At 56.7% G+C, this 22538-nt stretch overlaps 1 protein-coding gene across 2 annotated transcripts in view; it reads left to right on the plus strand.

Annotated features, from left to right (window-relative positions):
* KIRREL3 (kin of IRRE like 3 (Drosophila)) overlaps positions 1 to 22538 on the plus strand; it is a 108541-nt gene that overhangs the window by 23910 nt on the left and 62093 nt on the right. For both annotated transcript variants that reach the window (XM_012663622.1, XM_012663621.1), the window contains exon 3: positions 2793 to 2942. In XM_012663622.1, coding sequence (XP_012519076.1) covers positions 2793 to 2942 — 150 coding nt within the window. The remainder of the gene's footprint in view (positions 1 to 2792; positions 2943 to 22538) is intronic.

Genomic DNA, 22538 nt, shown 5'->3' on the forward strand with positions numbered 1-22538 from the left:
AACTGAATACCGCAGACGTTTTCCAACAGGGAACCGGGCCCAGAGCAGTGGGACTTCAGCCGGCTGTGTCCCTGTCCTCTCCCGTTTCAACCGCGCAGCCCCACCGAGTCTGCCGGGAATGGTACCCTCGCTGAAGACCTCAGTGTCTTTCTGGTCACCAAGGCCAGGAAAAGCAGTCAAGGGAAATGATTTATAAAAACACTCCCTCGTGTTGATAGAACATTTTTCTTCCGAAAATCTCAAGTACTTCTCAGACATTATCTCATAAATCTACAATGGCCTGGAGGGGGAGAAGAAGGATTTTCCCCTTTCTTTGACAGGTAAACAAAGTCACAGTTGAGAAAGAAGTTGACTCAATTATATAACCAATCCCAATGCATGAGGCTCTGAGTCTTAACCCCAATGGGCCCAAAACCCTGCCTGCTCTCCCTTAGAAAGGTGAAGACTTCTTTGGCTACCTTACCTTATTCACTCTTGTTTTAATTTCAGTTAGCATTTATAGACTACTTACTGTGTGCTAGCACTTCACGGAGGCTATTCTATTTAATCTTCACCATCACCTTACGAGGCAATGGTATTGTCCCCCTTTTACCAATAAGGAAACCGAGGCACAAGGAAGTCGAAGTAACTCACCCGAGACAACAGAGCTAGGAAGTGATAGAGCTGGCATTGGAACCCAGGCAACTTGATTGCAGAACCCGGACTCTAAATACTTTTGCCTCCTTTGGCAGTACCAGGAGAGAGTAATGATACTGTGGAAAGAGCTAGAACTTCCTCAGAATCTGTGCTTCTGCGTCTATGTTTTCGAAAGATGCTGCCAGTCCTTGGGATAGCATCACAGCTCCCCGTCTAATTAGGCAAATACAAACAAACCCATCACTGATGTTTTCAGCAGCTCACTAGCGCGAAGTCCTGCTGCTGATAGCTTGCAAGACAACAAAAACACAAGCTCCAGCCAAGATGCCTGCAGGGGACCAGGGACTAATCACAGGATGTGGGGATCCGGAGGCCGGGCTGGAGGGGCTGGGGTCTGCAGCCAGCTACGCTGGGGCAGCGGCAGCAGCACAGAAAGGACTGGACTAGAACCCGCTCCCAGCCCCTGCCCGGCCCTGGGGGCGCCAGCTGAGCTTTCCTGGGCTCCTTCCCGGAGCCCAGCAGAGGGCAGGAGGGGTGGGCAGGAGGAGGGGCAGGGCTCTCGGGCGGACGGCTGACGGCCCTGTGAGCATCTCTGGCCAGGCCAGCACAGCTGAGCAGGCAGGGCCATTCGATCGCACAGCGAGGACAGTGGTAGCTGTGAGGACACAAGCCCGGAGGGCTCAGCTGCACAGGAAGCGCCCACAGAGCACGCCAGGAAGGCTGGCAGAGGGCTGCAGCCCACCCCCGGGAGGCCCGCCCACCCCGCGAGACCCTTAGCTAGTGGAGGTGGGAGGGGCCTTTGAGCTCTTCTAGTCCAATATTTCAGTGTAGAAATCACCTCCGCCCCAGCCCCGAGGGGTGATCGTCCAAGCCCGGCTCAAATACAGCCTGTGACGGGACCTCGCTACTACTTCTGGCGGCCCAGATCCTCGTCGAACACCCCAGACAGTTACGAATATTCTGAAGCACTTCCCCATGTTGATTCTGCTGGTCGGTGTAGTGCCATCTGCGGGAGCTCCACGAACACGGCTAACTCACACTAAGAGCCTTTGAGATATCCGAGGAGAACGCTTACGTATCTCTCTGTCTTCGTTCCCGTTTCTCTCGCACTCGCTCAAGCCCTCATCTTCGCTTTAAAAGGCCAGGTGTGTCCAACCCCGTCCTCCCATGGCACACGAGCTCTCCCGCCATCCTGGCAGGGCCCTGCCGGAGTGGGGGGCAGAGCGTGGGCTCTGAGGAGGGGGGCGCCCAGCACAGGGGTGCGGGGGTCCCATTGTAAATCCGCACTGTACGGTAGCGGGGGGAGGGGGGCAGGCCCAGCGAGGGGACGGATCGACGGTGGGTCCGATGGGGGGAAGCTCTGCCCGCCCGGCCAGCACGCCTTGAGCTGGGGTTTATGTTCAGCCCCGCACAGCAGCAGGGAAGCTGATCGATGACTTGTCATCCTCACACTTTTATTTATCTGTCATTCATTGCCAGCGGTATAAGGGGCCCCGAATTCCTAAGTGTCCTGAGCGCCCCCTAAGTGCTTAGTCAGGCCCCGGGGTTGGGAGTGGGCAGCAGGGATGACGAGACAAGGCCCCAGGGCTCAAAGTGACCGCAGGTCACTCGACCCTGGAGGGTGGGCTCAGATTTCCGCTGCCCGCCCATTCCGACACAAAGCTTCTCCCAAGTCACTCTTGATCATTTTCCGAGTATTTCCCTTTTTTCTTCCTTCCTTCTCTTGCTCTGTCTTCTCTCTGTGTCTGTGCTCCTCCGCCCGCGGCTGTGTTGGTCTGCGTGTGTGTGTCTCCCGCCCGCGCGTGCCTGCTTGTCACGGCGCACGTCCACTCGGCTGTGCGCAGAGCAGAGCACCCGCTTTCCAGAGGGGAACCCGGCCCTGTCTGTCCACACTCAGCATTTTCGTCTCTCTCTCTCCCAGTAGTGGCTCCTCCAATTTTCCTAGACGTAAAACCAACAAAACCCTTGCACACATGCACTGCCCAGTGCCCTGGGAAAGCTCTTGCTTTGTTCTCCCTGCACTGAGATCGGGCCGAGAATCGCCTGCTGGGCCAGCGTCCAGAGGCCCCCTTCCCGGGTCCCCCCCTGCTGTTCCTGTCTGTCGGGAGTGTCTCCTGCACCCCTGCCCAGCCCTGAGCTGCCCGCTGTCTCCACAGGTTACCCGCAGTACCTGGTGGTCGGGAACCACCTGTCAGGGGAGCACCACCTGAAGATCCTGCGTGCAGAGCTGCAGGACGACGCCGTGTACGAGTGCCAGGCCATCCAGGCTGCCATCCGCTCCCGCCCCGCACGCCTCACGGTCCTGGGTAAGATTGCCGGCTGCGCGTTGGGGCGCCAAGGGCTCAGCTCCTGCAGGGTCCTTCCAGCCAGACTGGGGGGGACTCCCGGCTAGACCTCATCCCACAGGGCTCCAGCTACTCCTCCTCCCATGGTGTGCATACCATCCCCCATCCAAAGGGGCAAGCAAAGGCTCCTGCCCTGGGAAATCAGAAGGCCAAAGGCCAACTGGCCACGCATATGTCCTGCTCGGCTGTGTCTGCACCTTAGGAAGCCAACTAGGGCTCCTGGTGCTTATTTACCCGATGGGAAAGCACACCCCGCGTGTACCGTTAGGCAGGGGAGAGTGTGGCGCGGTCCGTGGGGCCCCTGCTTCCGAGCTGACCTCCCTGGAGTACTGACAAGCCTGTCTGTCCACCTCCCCGGTAGCGGCAGCCTGGAGCTGGATTCTCTGTGGTCCCAGTTTCCACGGGGCCCACCAGTGACCCTGGTGCCGTCCCCGCCCCTTGCTGCCCCCTGGGAGTCCCAGCTCTCAGGTCACTCCTGGGAAAGTTCATTTCAGGTCCTTGTTCCGCGCCCTACCTTCCCCCTTGGTCTGTCTTCATCTTGCCTTCCCGGGAGCCCGCTGACCCTGGAACACCCTGCCTGAAGGCAGGGGAATGGGCTCGGCGACCTCTGGCACTGCCTGGTTCTGGCAGAGTTCAGCCTGGCGGTCTCCCTCCTCCAGCAGGTGCTGCTGAGGACCAGGGCCGCCGGGAACCAGGCCTTGCACACAGGCAATAAGCGCTCGCGTTTGCGACGCGGTTTACGGCAGCTCTCAGAGCTCTTGCACGCACACAGCCTCGGCCGTTCTGACGCTACTCCGGGACAGGGAGTGTGACCCCAGATGGAGACTGAGGCTCAGGAGACGCAAAGGGCTCCTGGCCGCAGCTCACAGCCCCTCATGCAGGAGTCTGCCAGGCACGGGTGCGGGTCGCGGGAAGTGCGGGCCGCCCCTCAGCAGCTGTTGTGAAGGCTGGACAGCAGGGTCAGCAGCTGGAGCGCGCGCTTGCCGGGTAGACGGGCGCGGCTGCTCAGAGGCGGAATACTCCGGAGTGTGTCGGGTCATCTGCAGACCCACATGGCCAGATGCACCAGGCCCTTGCTTCCAAGTGCGGCAGCAGACGGCCCGGAGGGCCACTTAGCAAGCTCTGCTCGGCTCCTGGAGGCCGGGGGAGGACCCTGGGGCCGGTCTCAGAAACCTCCTTCAACCTGAGTCTCCTCCGGCCTGTGATGAAAGCAATGAGAAAATGAGCCCCGTCGGGCGGGGCACGTACGCTGGGATGACTTGGCGGGACGTGGCCTTCAGAGGAGTAACAGGGACGTCACGGGAACGGCAGCCAAGGTGGCGGCTACAGCAGGAACCAGCCCACGGTTTGGTGTGGGGGTTGAGGGAGAAGAGGAGGATTTAGGGCCTAATACATTTTTTCTGATTTTGAGGATTGCAAGATGCCAGAAACCGTTTGCTAAGCAAAGTATTAGGGTCTCACCCTCAGAGACGGTTCGGCCCCCATTCTCAGAAGAGGGGCCGGAGATGCCGGAACAAGAGGAACCCGGCCTCGTCCACTCCTCTGGCTCGACGTGGCACCAGACACATTTGTCCCTACAGGGTTTCACCTCCCCAGCCGACCACTTACGCTTCCTTTCCTCTCCGCCGTCTCGGTTAGGTAACGAAGTCCGAAGTATTGAAGCCCACATTATCCCAAACCTTTTATAGATAAGAAAACTGAGTCTCGGAAAGGCAGAAGCACTTACGAAAGGTTACACAGCTTCATTAACATTCAAAATCGACTCCAAACCAATGCTCTCGGCCCGGTCTCTTGCTCCCAAACACCAGCAGAATCTCACTTTTCGCTGGTGCAAGCCGGGCTTCTCGGAGCAGTGCTCAGATCCGACCTGCACAGACTCGATTTTGTCTGGGTCACATCCCAAAGGCGTGTGGGTGCCGTGGCCCTGCCCTCTGGGCACAGAGCTGGATTACCTGGGGGATGTTTTACTCAAGCCTGGAGAACAGCCGAAAGGGGCAAGGAGGAGTTTCGAGGACCTCGGCAGGGCCCCCTCCGTGGAGCCCCTGAGAGCCAGAGAGGCAGCTGAGCAGGCGTCTTGGCCGGCAGCCTTTCGGGCAGTGTCCACGGAAACCCTCATCCTGAGCAGGCTGACCGCAGGCAAGGCAGAGCTTCCCCACTCTGCCCACTGTCCTCCCCACCAGCCCCACAGCGGGCCCTGGAGGGCCCCAGCAGGCCGAGCTTCTCTGGGTGCAGGGCCCCACCTGCTGCCCTGGAAGAAGGCCCCAGTGCGGAAGCCGACCCGGCCATCTGGAAAGGGAGCCGTGGGCTGTGCACGGTGGTGGACAGATCGGCTGCTCCCGCAGAGGGAGGAGCGGCGTCTCTGTGCCCTGGCCCAGCCACCTTCCCAACCAAGACCCCATCTGCTTTGCCGTGACATCTCAGCCCAGGAAAATGTCCCAGCCAGTTCCCCACGCGGGGCTGCCTTCCCTGTGTTCCAGGAATGAGAGAGCTTCCTAATTTAGCCTGTATTTGCCTGAGATAGATTTTTAATTAAATAAAGTAAGAGCCTGATTAGAACCTGCAGAAGACGTGAGAGCAGAATCAGACGGTATTCCGGCAACATTGCAAAGCAAACACTTGGGCTGGAACAGAGCGAGGCCTCCCGGGCCTTCCATCAAAGCACCAAGTGAGGAGGGCAAATACGAGAGATTATATAGCCAACAGATGTGCATCGTGAAAACACGCATCTGCCGGCGGCGGCTCGGAGAAGCCAGAGGGCCAGCTCGCAGAGCCCGCCGGGCTCCAGGGAGGGCGCGGGGCTCGGCCTGGCAGCCAAGCCTAGAGTCACAGACACGTTAATTAGCGTTGCGTTTCCAGCTCTCAGATGCAATCAGGAAGGAGCAACTTGGAGCTGAGCACTCGCTGCCGGGGAGACAGAGGAGGGAGCTAGGAAGTGAGCAGGGAAAGGGGGAGGGGTCGGTGTGCGACGCTGAGAGAGGCGAAGACCGGGGTCCCGTCAGGGTCAGCGCCGGCCGCGTTCCCTCTGTGGCCCGGCCGGCTGCGAGGTCCAGGAAGGCCTCAGCCCAGGTCAAGACGCGCGTCCTCCTGCGCCTGCAGAACATCTCAGGGATCGTGGTGCCAGAAAGGGCCGCACACCCGAGGCCACACGCACGGTTCTCGGCCTTCTGGATCCCGGTTTCCTCTTCCCTGAAGGGGAGGTGGCGGTAAATGTGAGGGTCGCCAGAGCTGCCCGGCTCCGAGGAGGACACGACTGCCACCGTCAGCCGTTTTAGGGGATCGGCCATCCCCGCAGGAACCGAGCCGTGTGCCCACTGAGGCGCGGAGGGAGGTGATGCGGGTGCTTCAGACGGCGCCCCCCTTCGAGGCTGGGAGACGGCGCTTCCCGAGGTCCTGCCCAGCCTGGGGTCCTGCACGTGCCTGTGGACCCCACCCCGAGTCCTCCCTGCAACTGGCCTCTGCGTCTGGTGTTCACGGGTCCCGGCCCTCGCAGAGCCTCGGCCCGGCGCACATCGCAGGCCCCGTGAGCGGCGCAGAGCTGCGCCGTGGTAGGGGGAGCGCTGGGCCGGGAGGTCGGACACCCTCCTGCACCTGGCGGGCTGTGTGGCCTTGGGCAAGGTCCTTAGGGCTGCACCTGGTTCTCTTTGGCTCCACTCTCCATAACCAGTGCTTAGCACAGAGCAGGTATTCAGCAATATTGGGCTTTTGCTGACGAATGAATGAAGAGTTTCTGGTTCTTCATCTATCAAACGGGGGTTATGAAAATATCCGTCTCATAGGGTCATTGTGAACCTCAAACACACACACACACACGCTCTGGAGACAATACAGGGCCACGCACTTCAGCGCTGTACACACGTGCGCAAGCATGCAGACTGCTCCTTTTCCCACCTGCAGGAATGCCAGGGTCAAAGAATATCCAGGTTATTCCAAGGTCAGAGCTATAAGGCTGGCATTGCACTTGACCTTTCCGGGAAACTTGGGAAGCAAGGAGTCGGGGGACCCGGAGCAAGGAGGAAATGAGTGACAAAGATTTGATCAACAAGTATTTACCGAACACCTGCTACATGCCAAGCACCGATCCAGACACTTGGGATTCATCAGTAAACAAAAGAGAAAACCACCCTGCCTTGCTGGAACTCGCATTCTGGCAGCGAGCGAGACAGCTGACGGGTGACACACAGACTGAACACGTGAGCTGCGTCGTCAGTGGGACGTTAGTTGGTGACAGACGCCATGGGAGGGAAAGCGGAGCAGGATGGGAAGACCAGAGTGGGGGGAGGGGTGCTGAGTGTCGGATTAATTATTGAAAAGGGCATTTTCCCAGCCTCCCTCCCCACTTCCCTCTTCTTCCTGGCTCGTTCTAATATTAACTCTGCTGTCTTGTGGCTCTCGTTAGAAATAAGGCTCCCTAAACCAACATGAATTATTTAAGAGGGAGACTAAGTCAATTCAAATAAAGGGGGCATCTTTTCAAACGATGTCAAGCCCTGGATGCTGAGAGGGGCAAACAGATAAGGTCCAATCTGTTACATGTCCATAACGTGTTCGTTTTCAAAACCATGCCTTCCCTTGGCCACAGCTCTGCCGGGGGAGCCGCAGGGTCTCCTGGGTCCACCACGCTGGCAGCCCCCGCTAATTCCCAATCCCCAAATCCCCCAGGGAGCAGGGTCCAGAGAGGAGCAGGGACTAACTTGGGGTCTGGCAGCGAGGGAAGGCAGAGCGGAAACAGCCCGAGGGCGCTGGCTTCTAAACCGTTCTTCCAGAAACTGGCTGTGAGAAAGCCACCCACAGTCACGGTACAAAGGCAGGTCAGAGGGGACGGCCTGAGCAGTTCTCCAGGGGCGAAAGCAGAACGAGGCCCATGCTCCCGCCAGGGCACCCTGGGCCTTCGGAGGCCAGACCCACCACCCACCTGCTGGAGCGCTAACAACCAGCCTGCAGCTCCTCCGCTCCCCAGGCCTCTGGGCCCTCGCTCACACCGTTTCTGCCGGGAATGCCCTTCCCACCTTTCTTCCCCTGGCCAACTTGGGCTCATCTGTCGGGATTCACCTTAAACATCACCTCCTCCTTAAACATCACCTCCTCCGGGAAGCCTTCCTGAAGCCCACGTGGCCTGACTGTCCCCCTCTGTGCTCCTTTTGCCTTGATCACAGCACTGAGCACATCATATTGAGAGTAACTGTTTTCATGTCTGTTCCCCCACCCAAGGTTCCCCCGCCCAAGGTTCCCCCCACCCAAGGTTCCCCCGCCCAAGGTCTCAGGAAGATCTTGCACCACCACGCCTAGCACAGCCTAGGTGCTCAGTAAATACCTGTCACGGTTAACTGAGGCAACAAGGCTTAGGGGCAAATTAGGGGCAGTGCACATGGACCCTCACAACGGAGACCCTGCCTGGCAAGCCCCAGATGCACACCAGAGTTGTGTTGTGTTGTGTTTAGAGGTAACTTGGTTCTGCGGTTAAAAGCTCAGACTCTAGAAGCCAGAACATCTGCACTTGAAACCTGGCGGTGCTGCCTCAGTAGTGGCGCGACCCGGGCAAGTTATGTAACTACTCTGTACCTATTTCTTCCTGTGCAAAATGGGGAAAATAATCATACCTGCCTTCACAGGCTTATAGAGAAGATTTAATGAAACAATATATGTAAAGCGCGTCTCAGAATGGTGCCTGCTATGCGGCAAAGTGTGTAAGCATTGGCTGTTAGTATTACAGCTGTTTTTATCGTTGCCATTACTGCAGTGTTCAGAGCCACCAGCGAGGGCCCCTTGCTTCCCAGGGAGTCAGACTTTGTGTCCTGGAGAAGCTTCTCCTTGCAGCAGGCACGGCAGAAAGGCCGGATTCCTGCAGGCCCGGCCCGGCAGCGTGCCTGGGAAGACAAGCAGAATCCATCTCCTTATCTGCCGATTAGACATGTTCTACCTGGGCGCTGGCCTGGTCTTAGGTGCCGCGTCTCAGTCGTGCCGTGTCCCTGTCTCCTGCCACCCTCATTACCCTGCAGTCACCCCCAAATAGGCAGAGATGGGAAAGACAAACAAAAACGTCCTTATCTCCTGCAGTTCCACACCAGCCGCGTCGGGGCTGGTGCGCATCTCGCCCCCACCAACACGCCGCGCCTCCAGCTCCCCACTCCCTTCCCAGTGGCCGGGACCACCCCAGTGGCGCCTGGGCCAGAAGCAGCTTCCCCTCCTCCTTCTCCCTTAGCCACTGCACACTGCTTGCCCTCCCAGCTGAACTCGGTGCTCACCTGCTCAGGCAGGTGATACGTGAGCGTAGCTTGGGGCCATTGAGGCTGCCGTAAGCTGACAAATAGTCTTTCTTCCCTAAATTACGGTGCAACACCCTGAGGGCGGGGGGCTCACACTCTGGGTTCAACACCGTGTGCCGCCCCGAGTAGCTGCCCAGAGCAGCTGCCGATGGGGCCGCCTGAGACAGAGGGTCTCCCACAAGTCTGTGGCCGCGGTTGAGGTGGCTGGTTCTGGAGCTGGGTCACTCTGGGCCCTCCCTCCTGCCGCACCCCACGTTCCCCTGCTGCCTCCCTGCCCTGCCCGGAACGGAATGGCCGCTCTGGCTTCCTCTCCCCACCCCGTCGCCCGTGTGCATCTCAGCCCCGCTGGGATGTCAGGAGGCCCCCTCCCGAGCCTGGGGTCACCTCGTGGTGGGAAATGAGGTGAGGGAAAAAAAAAAAGGGCCAAAACCCCAAAACCGGGCCGGGGGGGGCAACAAGGAACGAAGCAAAAGCCGCAACCCCCCTCCCCGCCCGAACCGGGGGGGCAGGGGCGGGCAGGGCCCTCTCCAGGAAGGGGAAGACCTGATGCCAGGGACCCCCACCCCCACGCACCAGTGCCACCAAGGGCGATTGGGACAGATGGGGCCAATAACCTTTCTCGTGAGACGGCCTTGCTGGAGTGGCTTGGAAGCCTGACGCGGCCTGTCCGAGTGCTCACGCGCCACTTGAAGCCGCAGCAGCATCCCGGACGAGCACACCGGGCCAGCCCGTCCCCGCTTTCAACACCAGGACAAGGGGACCGGGCAGGGTCCCAGGAGCCCACTCGGGGCCTGCTGCACACAGAATGCCCAGCCGCCTGCTCCGGCCCACTCCCCGGGGCCCTGCTCCATCAGCAAACGCCCGGCTCTCCGGGGCAGCCCCACGCAGCCCTGAGGTGTGTGGCCACCAGACCCAGGCCATCGGCAATGCTTCAGACCCAGGCAAGACAAAGGGCCCCTGCTGCGTTCCTGCCCCAGTGCTGTCACCGGCCACCGCGTTCAGGCAGCACCTGGGAGCATGTCTCAGGAGCCGCTCTCTTCCTGGTGAAATCAGACGCTGAGGAGACAGAAGTGTAAACGCACGCCACAGTTTGACCGTGACTCTCCCTCACTTGCGCGTAGTTTGGGAGCCAGGCACGATGGGTGTTGTTCCCCAAGTCCCTCTGCCCTCGCTCCTGAGAGCTGCTTTAGCCAAGCGTGACCCTGGGAGATGCTGAGCAGGGAGAGCTCGAGCTTACACCGTGGAGATGTGCAGGGCAGGACCTCGATCCTCTGGTGCCTGCCGTTGAGCATGGGACCAGCGGCTCCAGGCTGCAACTGAAATCCAGGCCGCTCTCTCCAACACGCAGGGGCAGCTGCCTGCAGGAACTTCCCACCCACTGCACCCGTCACGGGCTGTTCCTCTGGCCTGGGTGTCTCTTCCAACACCCCTGCAGGCCTGCAGAAGCACAGACGAGAGCCCACCTCTGTCCAGTGCCCTACTGGGGTCCTTGGTCAGGAAGCCCCGCTGGCCCCTGGCCATTTACAAGGTTCCCTGTGTATGCGTCGGTCATATTCGTGCACACACAGAGACACAGAGGCAGCCTCGGGGACGGGTATACATGGATGTACACACACAACTCAGAGCGTGGCCAAATCATCGGTGTCTCCATGATAGACACAGAAACATTCTCTCAGGGGAATCCGTCCCCGCTGGGAACTGGACAGATTCTTGGCGACCTGGCCGGAGTGTTGACTCTCAGCTCTTATGAGGCCGGGAGAGGATGGAGCACTCGAAGCATGGTATCCTCAGCGTGGGGTCTGCCTCTCTCCCAAGTCCCCCAGTGATGAACAAAACGAGGCAAGAGCCCCAGCCCACCAGGAGACGGGCGGCCAGCCGGCCCCACCGTGAGCATCAGCCCCAGGACGCTGTGTGAGGCCCACCCTGGGCCAAGCCCGGAGAGGCTGGAGCTGCACAGGGAGCCCTCAAAGGGCCAGAAATAGCTCACTACTTCTCTCCACTCTGACCTCAGCCCAGGCCCAAGACGAGGGTTTCACGGCAAATTACGGATTTAAAACTGGCAGTGAATCTCCATTACAGCATGAAATGAGAAAGGAAAATGCCACTAAATGGAGCCTTCCCCCGCAGCCCACGCAGAAGGGAGGGGAGTCCTTTTAGGAGGGAGCTTAGAGACAAAGTCATGCAACCCAAGGCAGACTCAGAGGCCAAAATGGGAGAGGGAGAGTCCTGGGAGAGAGGACAGGGGCCGGAGCCCAGGCGAGGCCCCGCTGCCTCGGGACAGGACCGGACACCGCCGAGGCGGAGGATGCCGCGCCCACCGGCCAGCACCAGGACTGTCTCTCGACTGTGGCCAGTTTTCTGCAGAGGAAACAGCTGCTGCTGCCTCGGCCACGGGAACAGCTGTGGCTTTGTTATTTCGGTGCTGTGATGGGGCCTGTGTTGTAGGTCCAGCCAGAGAAGCATGTGGGGACCGGTGACCCACCCTTTGTGTGGCACTTGGAACCACCCTCCTCATCGTGCCACACCAGGTGACATCCCTATAGGCTCTAGAAATGGAAGACACAACCACCAGCTCTGTTCTGCTCCAACACACGCGCACGCGCACGCACACACACACGCACACACACACACACACACACACACCCCCATTCCCTGCACCACAGACCCCCGTGGCCCAGCCACTGGCCCCTGCGGGTCCCTCTACCCCCAGCCTCAGCCATTTGGGCTCCCCGTGTGCGCTGGCCCTGGAGGCACCAGGAGAACCGTCATGGTGTAGCTCAGGCCTTGGGGGCAGGTGAGGAGGAGCAACAGCCGAGGAGTCCACACCCCTGTGGCCCAGACCCGACCGAGGCCCAGCACGGGTGGTGCCAGGTCAGACAGTGCCAAGTCCCTGAACTCTGACAGGGACATGGCAGCCGGAAAGGCCCTGCGGACACATACCGCGCACACGAGAAAGGAATGGGCAGGGGCCGCTTGCTCAAGAGAAGACTCGGGCGAATGGGGTCCCTCCCGAACGCCTGGGGAAGAGCAGTAGATTTATTCTGCGGAGCCCGGACGGCAGAACCAGAGCCAAGAAGGAAGCTCCTTATCTCAGCAATGAAAACTAACAGCCAGGTAGTGATTCAGTAAGTAGCGAAGTCGTGAGCTCCCTGTCTCTGGGCACATTCAAGCAGGAGCTGAGTTTTCCCACATGCCTGTTTCTACAGAAAAAAAATCAATTCACCCCCAGAGGTGAGATGGTGGCAGCAACTCCCCCAGTCCTGGAGCTGAGCGAGAGGTAGTGGCTGGCCCAGGCGAGCGGAGGGGGCAGAGGGAAGAGAGCCAGACCGCCTCGGCGCGCTCCCTTCCTTGCAGACGTCCCGCAGTGTGGGGCCGTGGGCTCTGCAGAGAGAATTCCAGCCCGGGTGAAATATGCACCCAGGTCAAAAGCTCTAAATTGGAGTGTTGAGACGTCCCGGTGCCTCCGTGGCAGCAGAATTGCCAAAGGGGAGGAGTGACAGACAGGCAGAAGCCATCGGCTGTGATTTAAAACCCAGCCCCACTGCAAACCCGCCCGCGAGATCTGGGTGTGCCACGGATGTCGCGTACGTGAACATGAGCATCACGGCAGGAAAAAGAGTGAGGAGACCCCGATACGTCCTTTCTGATGTCAACTTCATGACCCACGCACCAGCCAGACTGAACGTCGCCGAGTCTGGAGAGAGTGGAGCGGTCAGGCGATGGGAGTTCAACACAGCCCCGCCCTGGAGGAAGCCACCGGAAGGCAGGCTTGGGAGGCCACAGAGACGTGGGTTCGTGTGCAGGAGGGGCGGCATTCCACACCTGGGCGTCCACCTGGGCCAGGGAGCACGGTGAGGATCATCCGATCAGAACGGGGCTTTGGAGTGAGTGAGAGTCCCCACCAGGAGCAAAAGGCACATGCCAGGAATGGCGGGAGACACGGCGCGACATCGGAACAATAGCTAGGGCTTCACCGGAGCCGTGACGCCCATGCTCGGGAGACTGACTGTCACACATGTTCTCACCAGTTGGATGGGGCACGGACAAGGACATGGACAGACACGGCTTCAAACCCCCTTCAGGGGTCCTGACGGTCCCCAATCCCAGGCAGCTGGGCCCTGGACGTGCCCCCTGGGCAGGGCCGGTCACATCTTCCGTGCGCAGAGATGGCAGCACTTGGGTTGGTTCTGAACAGGGAAGAGAACGGCAACGCCAGCGACGGCTGCTCGGTGCCGAGCACTGCACGGGGGCGTCCACACACCTGCCTTCACTCACCCGCCGAGCCCCGCCGCCAGGCCGGCTGCGTCCCCTTGCAGGACGAGGACGCTGACACAGAGAGTCACAGCAGGGAAGGTGAAGAGAGAATCTGGAGGGGTTCTGCGCTTCCTGCTAAGTCATGTCCCACCTCTCTTCCTAACTCCGCTTGCACTTACTGCTGCCTGGCTCCCCGCTTGAGATCGCAGAGCACCGCACGGGCCTCCTTCCGGCCCTCGGAACTCAAGGAGCCCCGCCTGAGCCCTGCCCCGTCCCGGGCCCGCAGAGTCGGGCAGACGGCCTGGACAGGAGCCCGGGGCTTCTGCGAACCCTTCCCCACAGGCTCGGGAGCCCCAGACCTGCAGCGCCTGTTTCCCGTGCCGTGGAGTCTTGCAGCTGGGGACTGCCTTCCTTCTCTCCCCATCGCTCTGGGCCTGAGTTCTTCTGTCCGTGGGGAGGAGGTTTCCTACGCACCCGGAAACCCACGCAGCTGCCTCCGTCTCGTAAAAGCAAAGAGCTGAGCCCCACAACCCTGGAAGGCTGGCTTCCAAAACAGCGTCACCCTGTCACAAGTCAGTCAAGGTGTTTGTAAATGTTTACATAAGGGAAGAGGTTTCCACATGAAAATACGTCAGACGCGGTGTTAGCAGCTGAGACATCACCTGGCGGTTTTGGTGGTGGAGGCAAGAAAGGGCAGAGAAGGCTGACGGCCACACAGCCGCGCCAGCGGAAGGACTGGTGCCGCCCACGCGGGGCACGCCGCTCCCTCCACCCTCTGCTAACTTCCCTCCACTGCACGCAGAGGTAGACGCAGTCACCAGGATGCTCGAGAGAAATCTTTTTACAGATGGGTCGACTGAGGTCAACAAGGAAGGAGCTACGTAGAGGCTGCACGCGCATGGCCAAGGGAGAGCTGGTCCCGAACTCCTGCAGACAACGCTGAGCCCTGCGCACGGTTCCCTGGGACCTCCCTGTCTCGCCACCAGGCCCAGCCCCAAAGACCAATGTGGCCTGGGCAACAGTTCTACCGAGGACCACAAGAAACCCCTGGAAAGACCCCCCAAACCTAACCTTGATTAGAGAATCTTAGAGCTCACAGAACCCTCCAATTGAGCGTTTTCTTTCGTTCCATTTGAACATGTACTTAGCACCCTTCACGTGCCAAGCACTGGGAATCTGCGTCAACGACCAAAACGGACCGAAACTCCTGCCTTCAGGAAACTTCTATTCTAGCAGAGGGAGCTGGACAGTAAACATAACAAGAAAATTTCACAGTGTATTAGAAGGTGATAAATGCAATCCAAAAAAGGAGAGCAGAGTATGAGGGGCTGCGTTTCCTGGGGGAAGGTGGGGTTGAGCAGTCAGGGTAGACCTCAGGGAGAAGGCGGCCTCTTTCTTTCCTTTTATTTTTTAACAGCTTATTGTGGTAAAATTTACATATCATTAAATTCACCCATTTTAAGTGTACGGCTCAGTGGCTTTTAGTAAATTCATAGAGTTATGCAATCACCACGATCCGGTATTAGAACATTTCCATAACCCTAAAACCTTCCCTTGTGAACCCGGCTCCCACCCGACCTCAGGCAGCCGCCGATCTGCGTATCGTACAAACTGAATCGCAGACTATGCGGCCTTTGGTGCCTGGCTCCCCGCTTAGCATGACGTTTTGGAGACTCATCTACGTTGCAGCATGATTCCATAGTTCATTTCTTCTTCTTGCTGAACGGTATTCGTTCCATGGATATGCCACATTCTACAGGCAGCTGGATTGTTCCCATTCTGAGTCTATTATGAATGATGTTCTAGGAACATTCACAAACAAGTGCGTGTGTGGGTATATGTCTTCATTTTTCGTGAGTAGATTCCTAGCAGCGGGATAGCTAGGTCATGTGGAAAGTTTATGCTTAATTCTTTAAGAAACCACCAAACCGTTTCCCGAGTGGCCGTGTCATTGTACCCCATCCCCCCAGCGGTGTCTGAGCATTGCGGTTTCTCTGCATCCTTGTCAACACCTGTTATTGTTTGTCTTTTCTGTTACGCCATTCTAGCAGGTTTGCAGTGGTATTCCATTATGGTTTCAATCTGCATTCCCCTAATGAATAATGACGTCGAGCATCTTTTGATGTGGTAAGTATCCATTCATATATCTTCTTGGGTGAAACATCTATTCAAGTCTTTTACCCGTTTTTGATTGGATCATTTGCCTTGTTGCGTTGTAAGAGTTCTTTATATATTCTGGATACGAGACCTTTATCGGATACACAATTTGCAAATATTTGCTCTCAGTTTGTGGCTTGTCTTTTCATTTTCTTTATGGTGTCTTATGAAGCACAAAAGCTTTTAAATTTAATCAAGTTGAATTTAATTTTTTTCTTTTATAGATTATGCTTTTGATGTTATTTCTAAGAACTCTGCCTAACCAAAGTCACAAAGGTTTACTCCTATATTTTCTCCTAGAAGTTTTACAGTTTCAGTCTATGATTCATTTTAAGTTAATGCTATGTAATTTGTGAGGTAAGGGCCTAAATTCATCATTTTTGCATACAGTTATTCCCACCATCATCTGTTGAAAAAGGCTGTTCTTTTCCCCACTGAATTCTCTTTGCACCTTTTCCAAAAATCAACTGACCAAAAATGTAAGGATTCTCAATTACGATACATCGATCTGTGTGTCTGTTCTTATGCCAGAACCATGACGTCTTCATTACGGTAGCTTTACAGTGCATTTTAACATCAGGAAAGGTGAGTCCTCCAACTTCGTTCTTTTTCAGAATAGTGCCAACTACTTTGGGTCCCTTGCATTTCCACATAAATCGTAGGATCCGCTTGTCAATTTCTGCAAAAGTCGTTGCTGGAATTTTGATAGGAATTATGTGAAAGCTATAGATTAATTTGAGGAGAATTGCCATCCTAACAATAAGTCTCCTATCCATGAACTTGGAATGCCTCTCCATTTTGTTTAGACCTTTAATTTTTCTCGGCAGAGTTTTGTAGTCTTCAGTATACATCTTGTACTTCTTTTGTTAAATTTCTTCCTAAGTATTTTGTCTTTTTTGATGCTAATGTGAATTGTTTTCTTAATTTCATTTTCAGATTGTTCATTGCTAACATATATATTTTATATATGGATCTTGGATCCTGTAACCTTGCTGAACTCATTTTTTTTAGATCTAATAGTTTTTTGTGAATTCTTTAAGATTTTCTATATACAGGATCATTTTGTCTGTGAATAAACATAGTTTTACTTCCTATGTCCCAATCTTATGCCTTTTTTTCTTTATTGCACTGGCTAGAACTTCCAGTACAATGCTGAACAGAGGTGGTGAGAGCAGACGTGCTGGCTTTCTTCCCAACCTTAGGGGGAAACCTCCAGCTCTCACCATATAGGATGTCAGCTGAAGGTTTCTCATAGACACCCCATGTCAGGTGAGGACGTTACCATCTGTTCCAACTTTGTTGAAAGTTTTTACTATGAATGGTGTTGGATTTCATGGCATACTTTTTCTGCATCTATTGAGATAATAATGTACCTTTCGTTCTTTATTCTATTAATATGGTAATATTACATTAATTGATTTTCAGATGTCAAACCAACCTTGAATCCTGGGGTGAAAATCTCATTTGGTCGTGGTGTTGAATCTTTTTCATATGTGGCTAGATTCAGTTTGCCAATATTTTTTTGAGGGATTTTCATCTGTATTCATGATGGACCCTAGTCTGTAGTTCTCTTTTCCTGTGATGTTTTGGTCTGGCTTTAGTATCAACTGGTTTTGTAGAATGAGCTGCGAAGTGTTCCTTCCTCCTGTATTTTCTGGAAGATTTTGTGAAGGATTGGTATTCATGCTAGAATTCGCCAGCGAAGCCATCTGGGCCTAGGGTTTCTTCATGGGAAGATTTTGTATTATTCATTCAATTTCTTTACTTGATATAGGTCAATTCGGATTTTCCCTATAGAAGGTGACTTTTAAACAAAGACTTACAGAAGTGAAGGAGTTAGCTGTGGCTCTTGGAGCTAAAACTACTTCAAGTGAAAAAGCAGAGTCATCGAAAGGTTCTAAACAGAGGACGGACGGACTCTGGCTTATATTTTAAAAGAGTCACCTTGGCTGCTAGGCAGAGAGCAGATGTAAGAGGACAAGGGGAGGTGACCTATTAAGAGGCTCCCACAGTAATACGGATGAGAGATGAGGACAGTAGCAGTGGAGGTAGCCGACAGCTGGTATGAGAGAAAGGGAGGAGGCAGGATGAGGCCAAGGTTTTGGCATGGGCCTTTCATCCCTACAAAGTCGGATGCAAAATTCCGAAAGTATGTGAGCATTTCTGGGGAGAGGTTTCCCGTCCTCAAAGGTGTCAGTAAGCCTCCCCAGCGTTTAAGAGTGACTGATCTAGAACAATCTCTTAGCTTAGGCTGCTGTACCACACAGCACAGACTGGGCGGCATAAACAGCACACATTGATTGCTCACGGTTCTAGAGGCTGGAAGTCTGAGATCAGGGCGCCAGCATGGCTGGGTTCTGGAGCGAGCCCACTTCCCGCCTCTGTCCTCGTGCGGCCTTTCCTCGGCACAGAGAGAGGGAGGGAGAGGGAGGGAGAGGCATCTCCTGTCTCTTCCTCTTTTAATAAGGCTGCTAATTCCATCAGAAGGGCGCCCACCTTATGACCTAACCTAACCCTAATTACCTCCCAAAGGCCCCACGTCAAAATACCACCTTGCGGGTCGGGGTTCCAACGTGCGAATGTGCGGGGTGGCGGAGACGGACGTTCAGTCCGCTGCAGCCCACCTCTTTGCAGGAAACGATGGCTCAGAAGAGGTGGGCGACTTCCCCGTGCCCACGACGTAACTAGCTGCGAAGCGTGAAGCCAGGACTACCCGGCTGCTTTTCACACCAGACGAGGGGCTTGCCTCGTGGAACACGTAATCAGAACCCCTCCCCCTAAACCTGTGGAACCCCATTCACCCCTGCCCGGGAGCGCCCTGGGGAGAGAGCAGGTGCACAGAGACGGTCGTTCCTCTGCTTCCAGCACCCGGTGCCACCTGTCTCGCAGGCCGGGCACCCACTCAGTGCCCACGTCCGCCTGCACAGCGCCTGCCTGCCTTCCCCACTGCCTTCGGTCCACCAGGATCCACGGGCTCGTACAGCCCCCGAGGAGCATCTGAGGGAACTCCTTTCTGCCAGCAAAGCTCCCTCTTCCTGCCGAACCACAGAAAGGACAGCAGCTTATCTGCCTAAGACAATGAGGGCCCTTGGTTTTTATCTGTGCGGCGATCGTGTCTAAACAGGCTCAGGTGGCAAGAGTGAGGGAGAAAAATAATTAAGGGGGAGACAGGTGAAATGCTGACATTATTATTACTTAAGTGCTGTAGCGCTTTCAGTTCATGTTTTTGTATCGGTGACGCCCAGTGAGGGGGAATGGGCTTGGCCGACCATCTGAGCCGCACATGGGCTCATTCCAGCTCCCACCACCTATAAATCTTATTAAACAGGTTCCATTGCCAAGACAGAAAAATAATTAAGGTGAAGGTAGGTGACATGTTGATGTTATTACTGTAATGCAACAACCTGTTCAGTCTCTACACCAATGAAGTGCAGCCGAGGGAAATCAGGTCTAAAGATCGCCTTTCGGAGGCGCCGCGAGCCAGGCTCGGAGAGGAAGATGGCGTCCAGCTTGGGAACGTTTCCAAGTCTGTGCCAGGCTCTTAGGGGCTTTTCAGCCCACAGTTTACCTTTTGCGTGCATTCTATTTTCTTGCAAATCCTTTATTTCCCACTTGTTTATTGACTGGAGACACAGCACCAAAAGTGAAAAAAGGGAGAGTGATTCTCCAGCCGCTGGTCTTAAAAATCCATAGCAGAAAATGGTTCTCCGGAGGGAAGTTTTTAGCACTCCTGCGAACCAGGCCTTAATTGAATCTCTTGCCCAGAGGGGACGGCTTCTTCTGACCGCACCCACCTCATCTTGCAGGGTGTGGAGGAGGGGCTGTGGGCCACCGGCAGGAGGGCTGGGACTGCTTCCCTGACGCGTGTCGCTCCGACAAGACGGGTGGAACGCATGCTCCATGCCCGGCAGCGTGAGGTCCGCCAGAGGGGAGAGACCGTTGCAATGGCTGAACCCGGATTCACAAGTAGCAGCTGGCAACTGGCAGGCCCGGTTAGCTCTCAGAGCATCTATAGAGTCTTTTACATTTGTTGCCAACATTTAAGATTGTGGAGGCTTTTGTATAAAAAAAAAAAATTCTGATTTCTGGCTTCTCTGGTGAAGACCTGCCAACCTGAGGCCCGTTTGCCTGCTTGGCAACCATTGTGTAGCGGCTGCTCCCTTTGGTGGGATGTGGCCCACCTGTCCCCCATTTACCCTGCTCACCTCGGCCCCTCGGCGCACTTATGCCACTGGCATTTAAGGATGTAGCCCCAATCTGGCCCACCCCAGGCACAGACCTGCCTTTGGGGAGCTCCCAGCGGGGACGGGGGTTGAACTGGGGACGGAAGCGGGGACAGGAGATGCAGGCAGGCAGAGGCGAGCAGGGCCGGGTCATGCCGGGGCGTCGGCAAGGGCAGGTTTCAGGAAGGTTTAGGTGAGGTTTGAAGCACGAGCGGAATTTGCACAAATTAATGGACTCACCATCGATGAGTGGGCAGCGTGTTCCCTCCCTGTGCACACCTGTCCTGTTTTAAAGAGCCCAGAACTCGGAGCTGAGCAGCCTGCATTGGTCTCCTGGTCTGTTACGCACGGCCTAGGGCGAAAACGCTCTGCAGGTGAGCGGCACACACAGGCCCAGGCCGCGGCACACACAGGCCCGGGCCGGGCCGAGCTGGGACCAGCTCAGTGGGCAGCTCCGCCTTCCCCTCCTGGGCACCCTCAGTCCCCACACGACGCTCCTCAGCCTCTGAGCCCGCACGGCCCCCACACTGGCTCCTGCCTTTCCCGTCTGACAGATGCGAAGACGGGAAAGGAAAGCTTGAGAACTGTAACTGAGCTCCGCCGGAGCAGGCCGGCTCCAGGGCTTTGCCCGCGTTGCTGACTGAGCCCACGGCCTCAGCGCTCCCGCCAGCGGCCTCCCGGACGGACTCCTCAGACCAGCAGAGGAAGGTACCGGAGGGCCCAGCCGTCTGCCTTGCGCCGGAAATGCCCTGCCGGGACAGGAGGCTCCCAGCAAGGAAATGGCGCCTGGAGGAAGAGGCAGACCCAGGGCAGCAGGAAGGAGCCGGCTCTGCAGGGGTGGAAGGTCATGGTCAGGGTCGCATGCAGATGCGAACACGGCACAAATGCAGCAGGCCAGCAGCACCGTCGAGACGGTGAGTCACCTAGAATCTTCCTTACGCTGCTACCATGGGCAGGAAGCGGCGTTCCCCCAGCTACTCCCACATTCCGGCTGATAGAGCAGCATACCCACATCAGCACTGAAAAACACACGAACGCAGTAAAAATACATCTTGTTTTTCAACTAAATTAACGTAAGCCACTGAAATAGCCTGTGGCCACATTCCTTTGACACCACAAAGGCTTTGGGTCCCGGCCCCCCAGGCTGCCCTACATAGCGGGGCCTGCAGGGACTCCCAGATGAATGCACTGAAGCCGATAGCCACAGGGGCTATTTAAATTTGAATTAATTTGAATTAAGCAAGACTAAAACCACTGCTTCTAGGTTGCACTAGCCTCCCGTCGCGTGGTGGGAGGCGGGCCAGTCCAGTGTGGTGGCAGGGCAAGGGCCATAGGAAGGGGCTCTGAGCCACGCTGAAGCTTCCGAGGTTGGCTGTGGGCAGTGGGAGCCATCACAGGTGTTTGAGGGGGCTCCTCACTGATCTGGTGGCCCCAGGAAGAGACCGTGCGGGGAGTGGGGCCTGGGTCTGGAGGCAGGGGAGTGTTGGGTAGTTAGGTCCTGGCTGGCAGAAAGTGGCACAGCCCGGAGTCTGTAGAAGTTGCCAGAGATAAAAGAAAGGGGAAGTCCTGGGGGTGGGGGGCACCCCCCTCAGTTTCTGTCAGCCAGGGGACGCCTGCGTGAGGCCTTTAATCCCATTCTGTTCAGTAGCGATTCTAGCCGCAAATATCCCATGCCGCCTAAGCAGCGTACAGTTTCTTTAATGATCCAGAAGTTTCCATGCCTCGGGGTCCGAGCCACTTAGAGCTGGTGTTCCCGGAGGGCCCACGTGGGTGGCCATGTGGGAGGAGAGACCCCAACCTTAGGGGCATGTCGGGAAAATGCTCCTCGTGGAGGCCGGACACCCGGACGCCAGGCCGGTCCTGTCCCCACATGCCCCCCTCCGCCTGAGCCCCCAGCCCCTCAGCACTGACGCTCCTTTGCCCACCGGAAGGTCGGAGGATGAGCGTCCCTGGTGGGAGGTCGCCGGCCCCTTGCGAGGCCCTTCCCCGGCGTTGGCACTCAGCACCCCTATGGGCATATTTAACTGAACTTGGTTTCTAGTCGGGGTCTATTATAATTACCACCAGATCTGATTGTAACTACCTCTGGCCGCCACCCCTTACCTGGCACACAGGACAGCGCGATGCCTGCCTCAGTCGGCCACGCGGCTTCCGGGTCTGCCGGCCGGTGGGGACGCGGTTGCAGGGCGGGATGGCCGGGCTTCTTAGAGGGAGGCTGCTGTTTGCCGAGGAGTGTCGTGAGCAAATTAGATTGGAATTAATGAGGGGAACTTGGAGTGAGGAAGTGGGCCTTTTTCTCCCTTTTGGTCTCAGCCGATGACATCATTCAGGGGAAGAAGCCAAACTCTCCTTAGTGCTCCCTTCTTTCACCCTCCTCCGGCTTTGGGGGTTTGACCGCCGCCCCAACCCCACCCCAGCCCGGCTGTGTTGCCGTGGACCCAATAAGCAGGCCGACTAGCTGTGTGACTTTGGGCAAGTCGCTTGCACTCTCTGAGCCTCAGCGTCCTTGTCTGTCAAATGAGGAGGAGATGTCCTCGGAGCTGGGCGCCAACTCAGTCATGGGCAGGTCTCTGGGAGTGTTAGCGAGCGGCTGTGTGTCCACAACAGGGGCCTGCAGGCTCTCGGGGGTCAGAGGCCGTGGCTCCGTCGTCCTGGGCTCT

The sequence above is a fragment of the Propithecus coquereli genome, unplaced genomic scaffold (genome assembly GCF_000956105.1).
Source record: "Propithecus coquereli isolate 6110/MARCELLA unplaced genomic scaffold, Pcoq_1.0 Scaffold815, whole genome shotgun sequence".
NCBI lineage: Eukaryota > Metazoa > Chordata > Mammalia > Primates > Indriidae > Propithecus > Propithecus coquereli.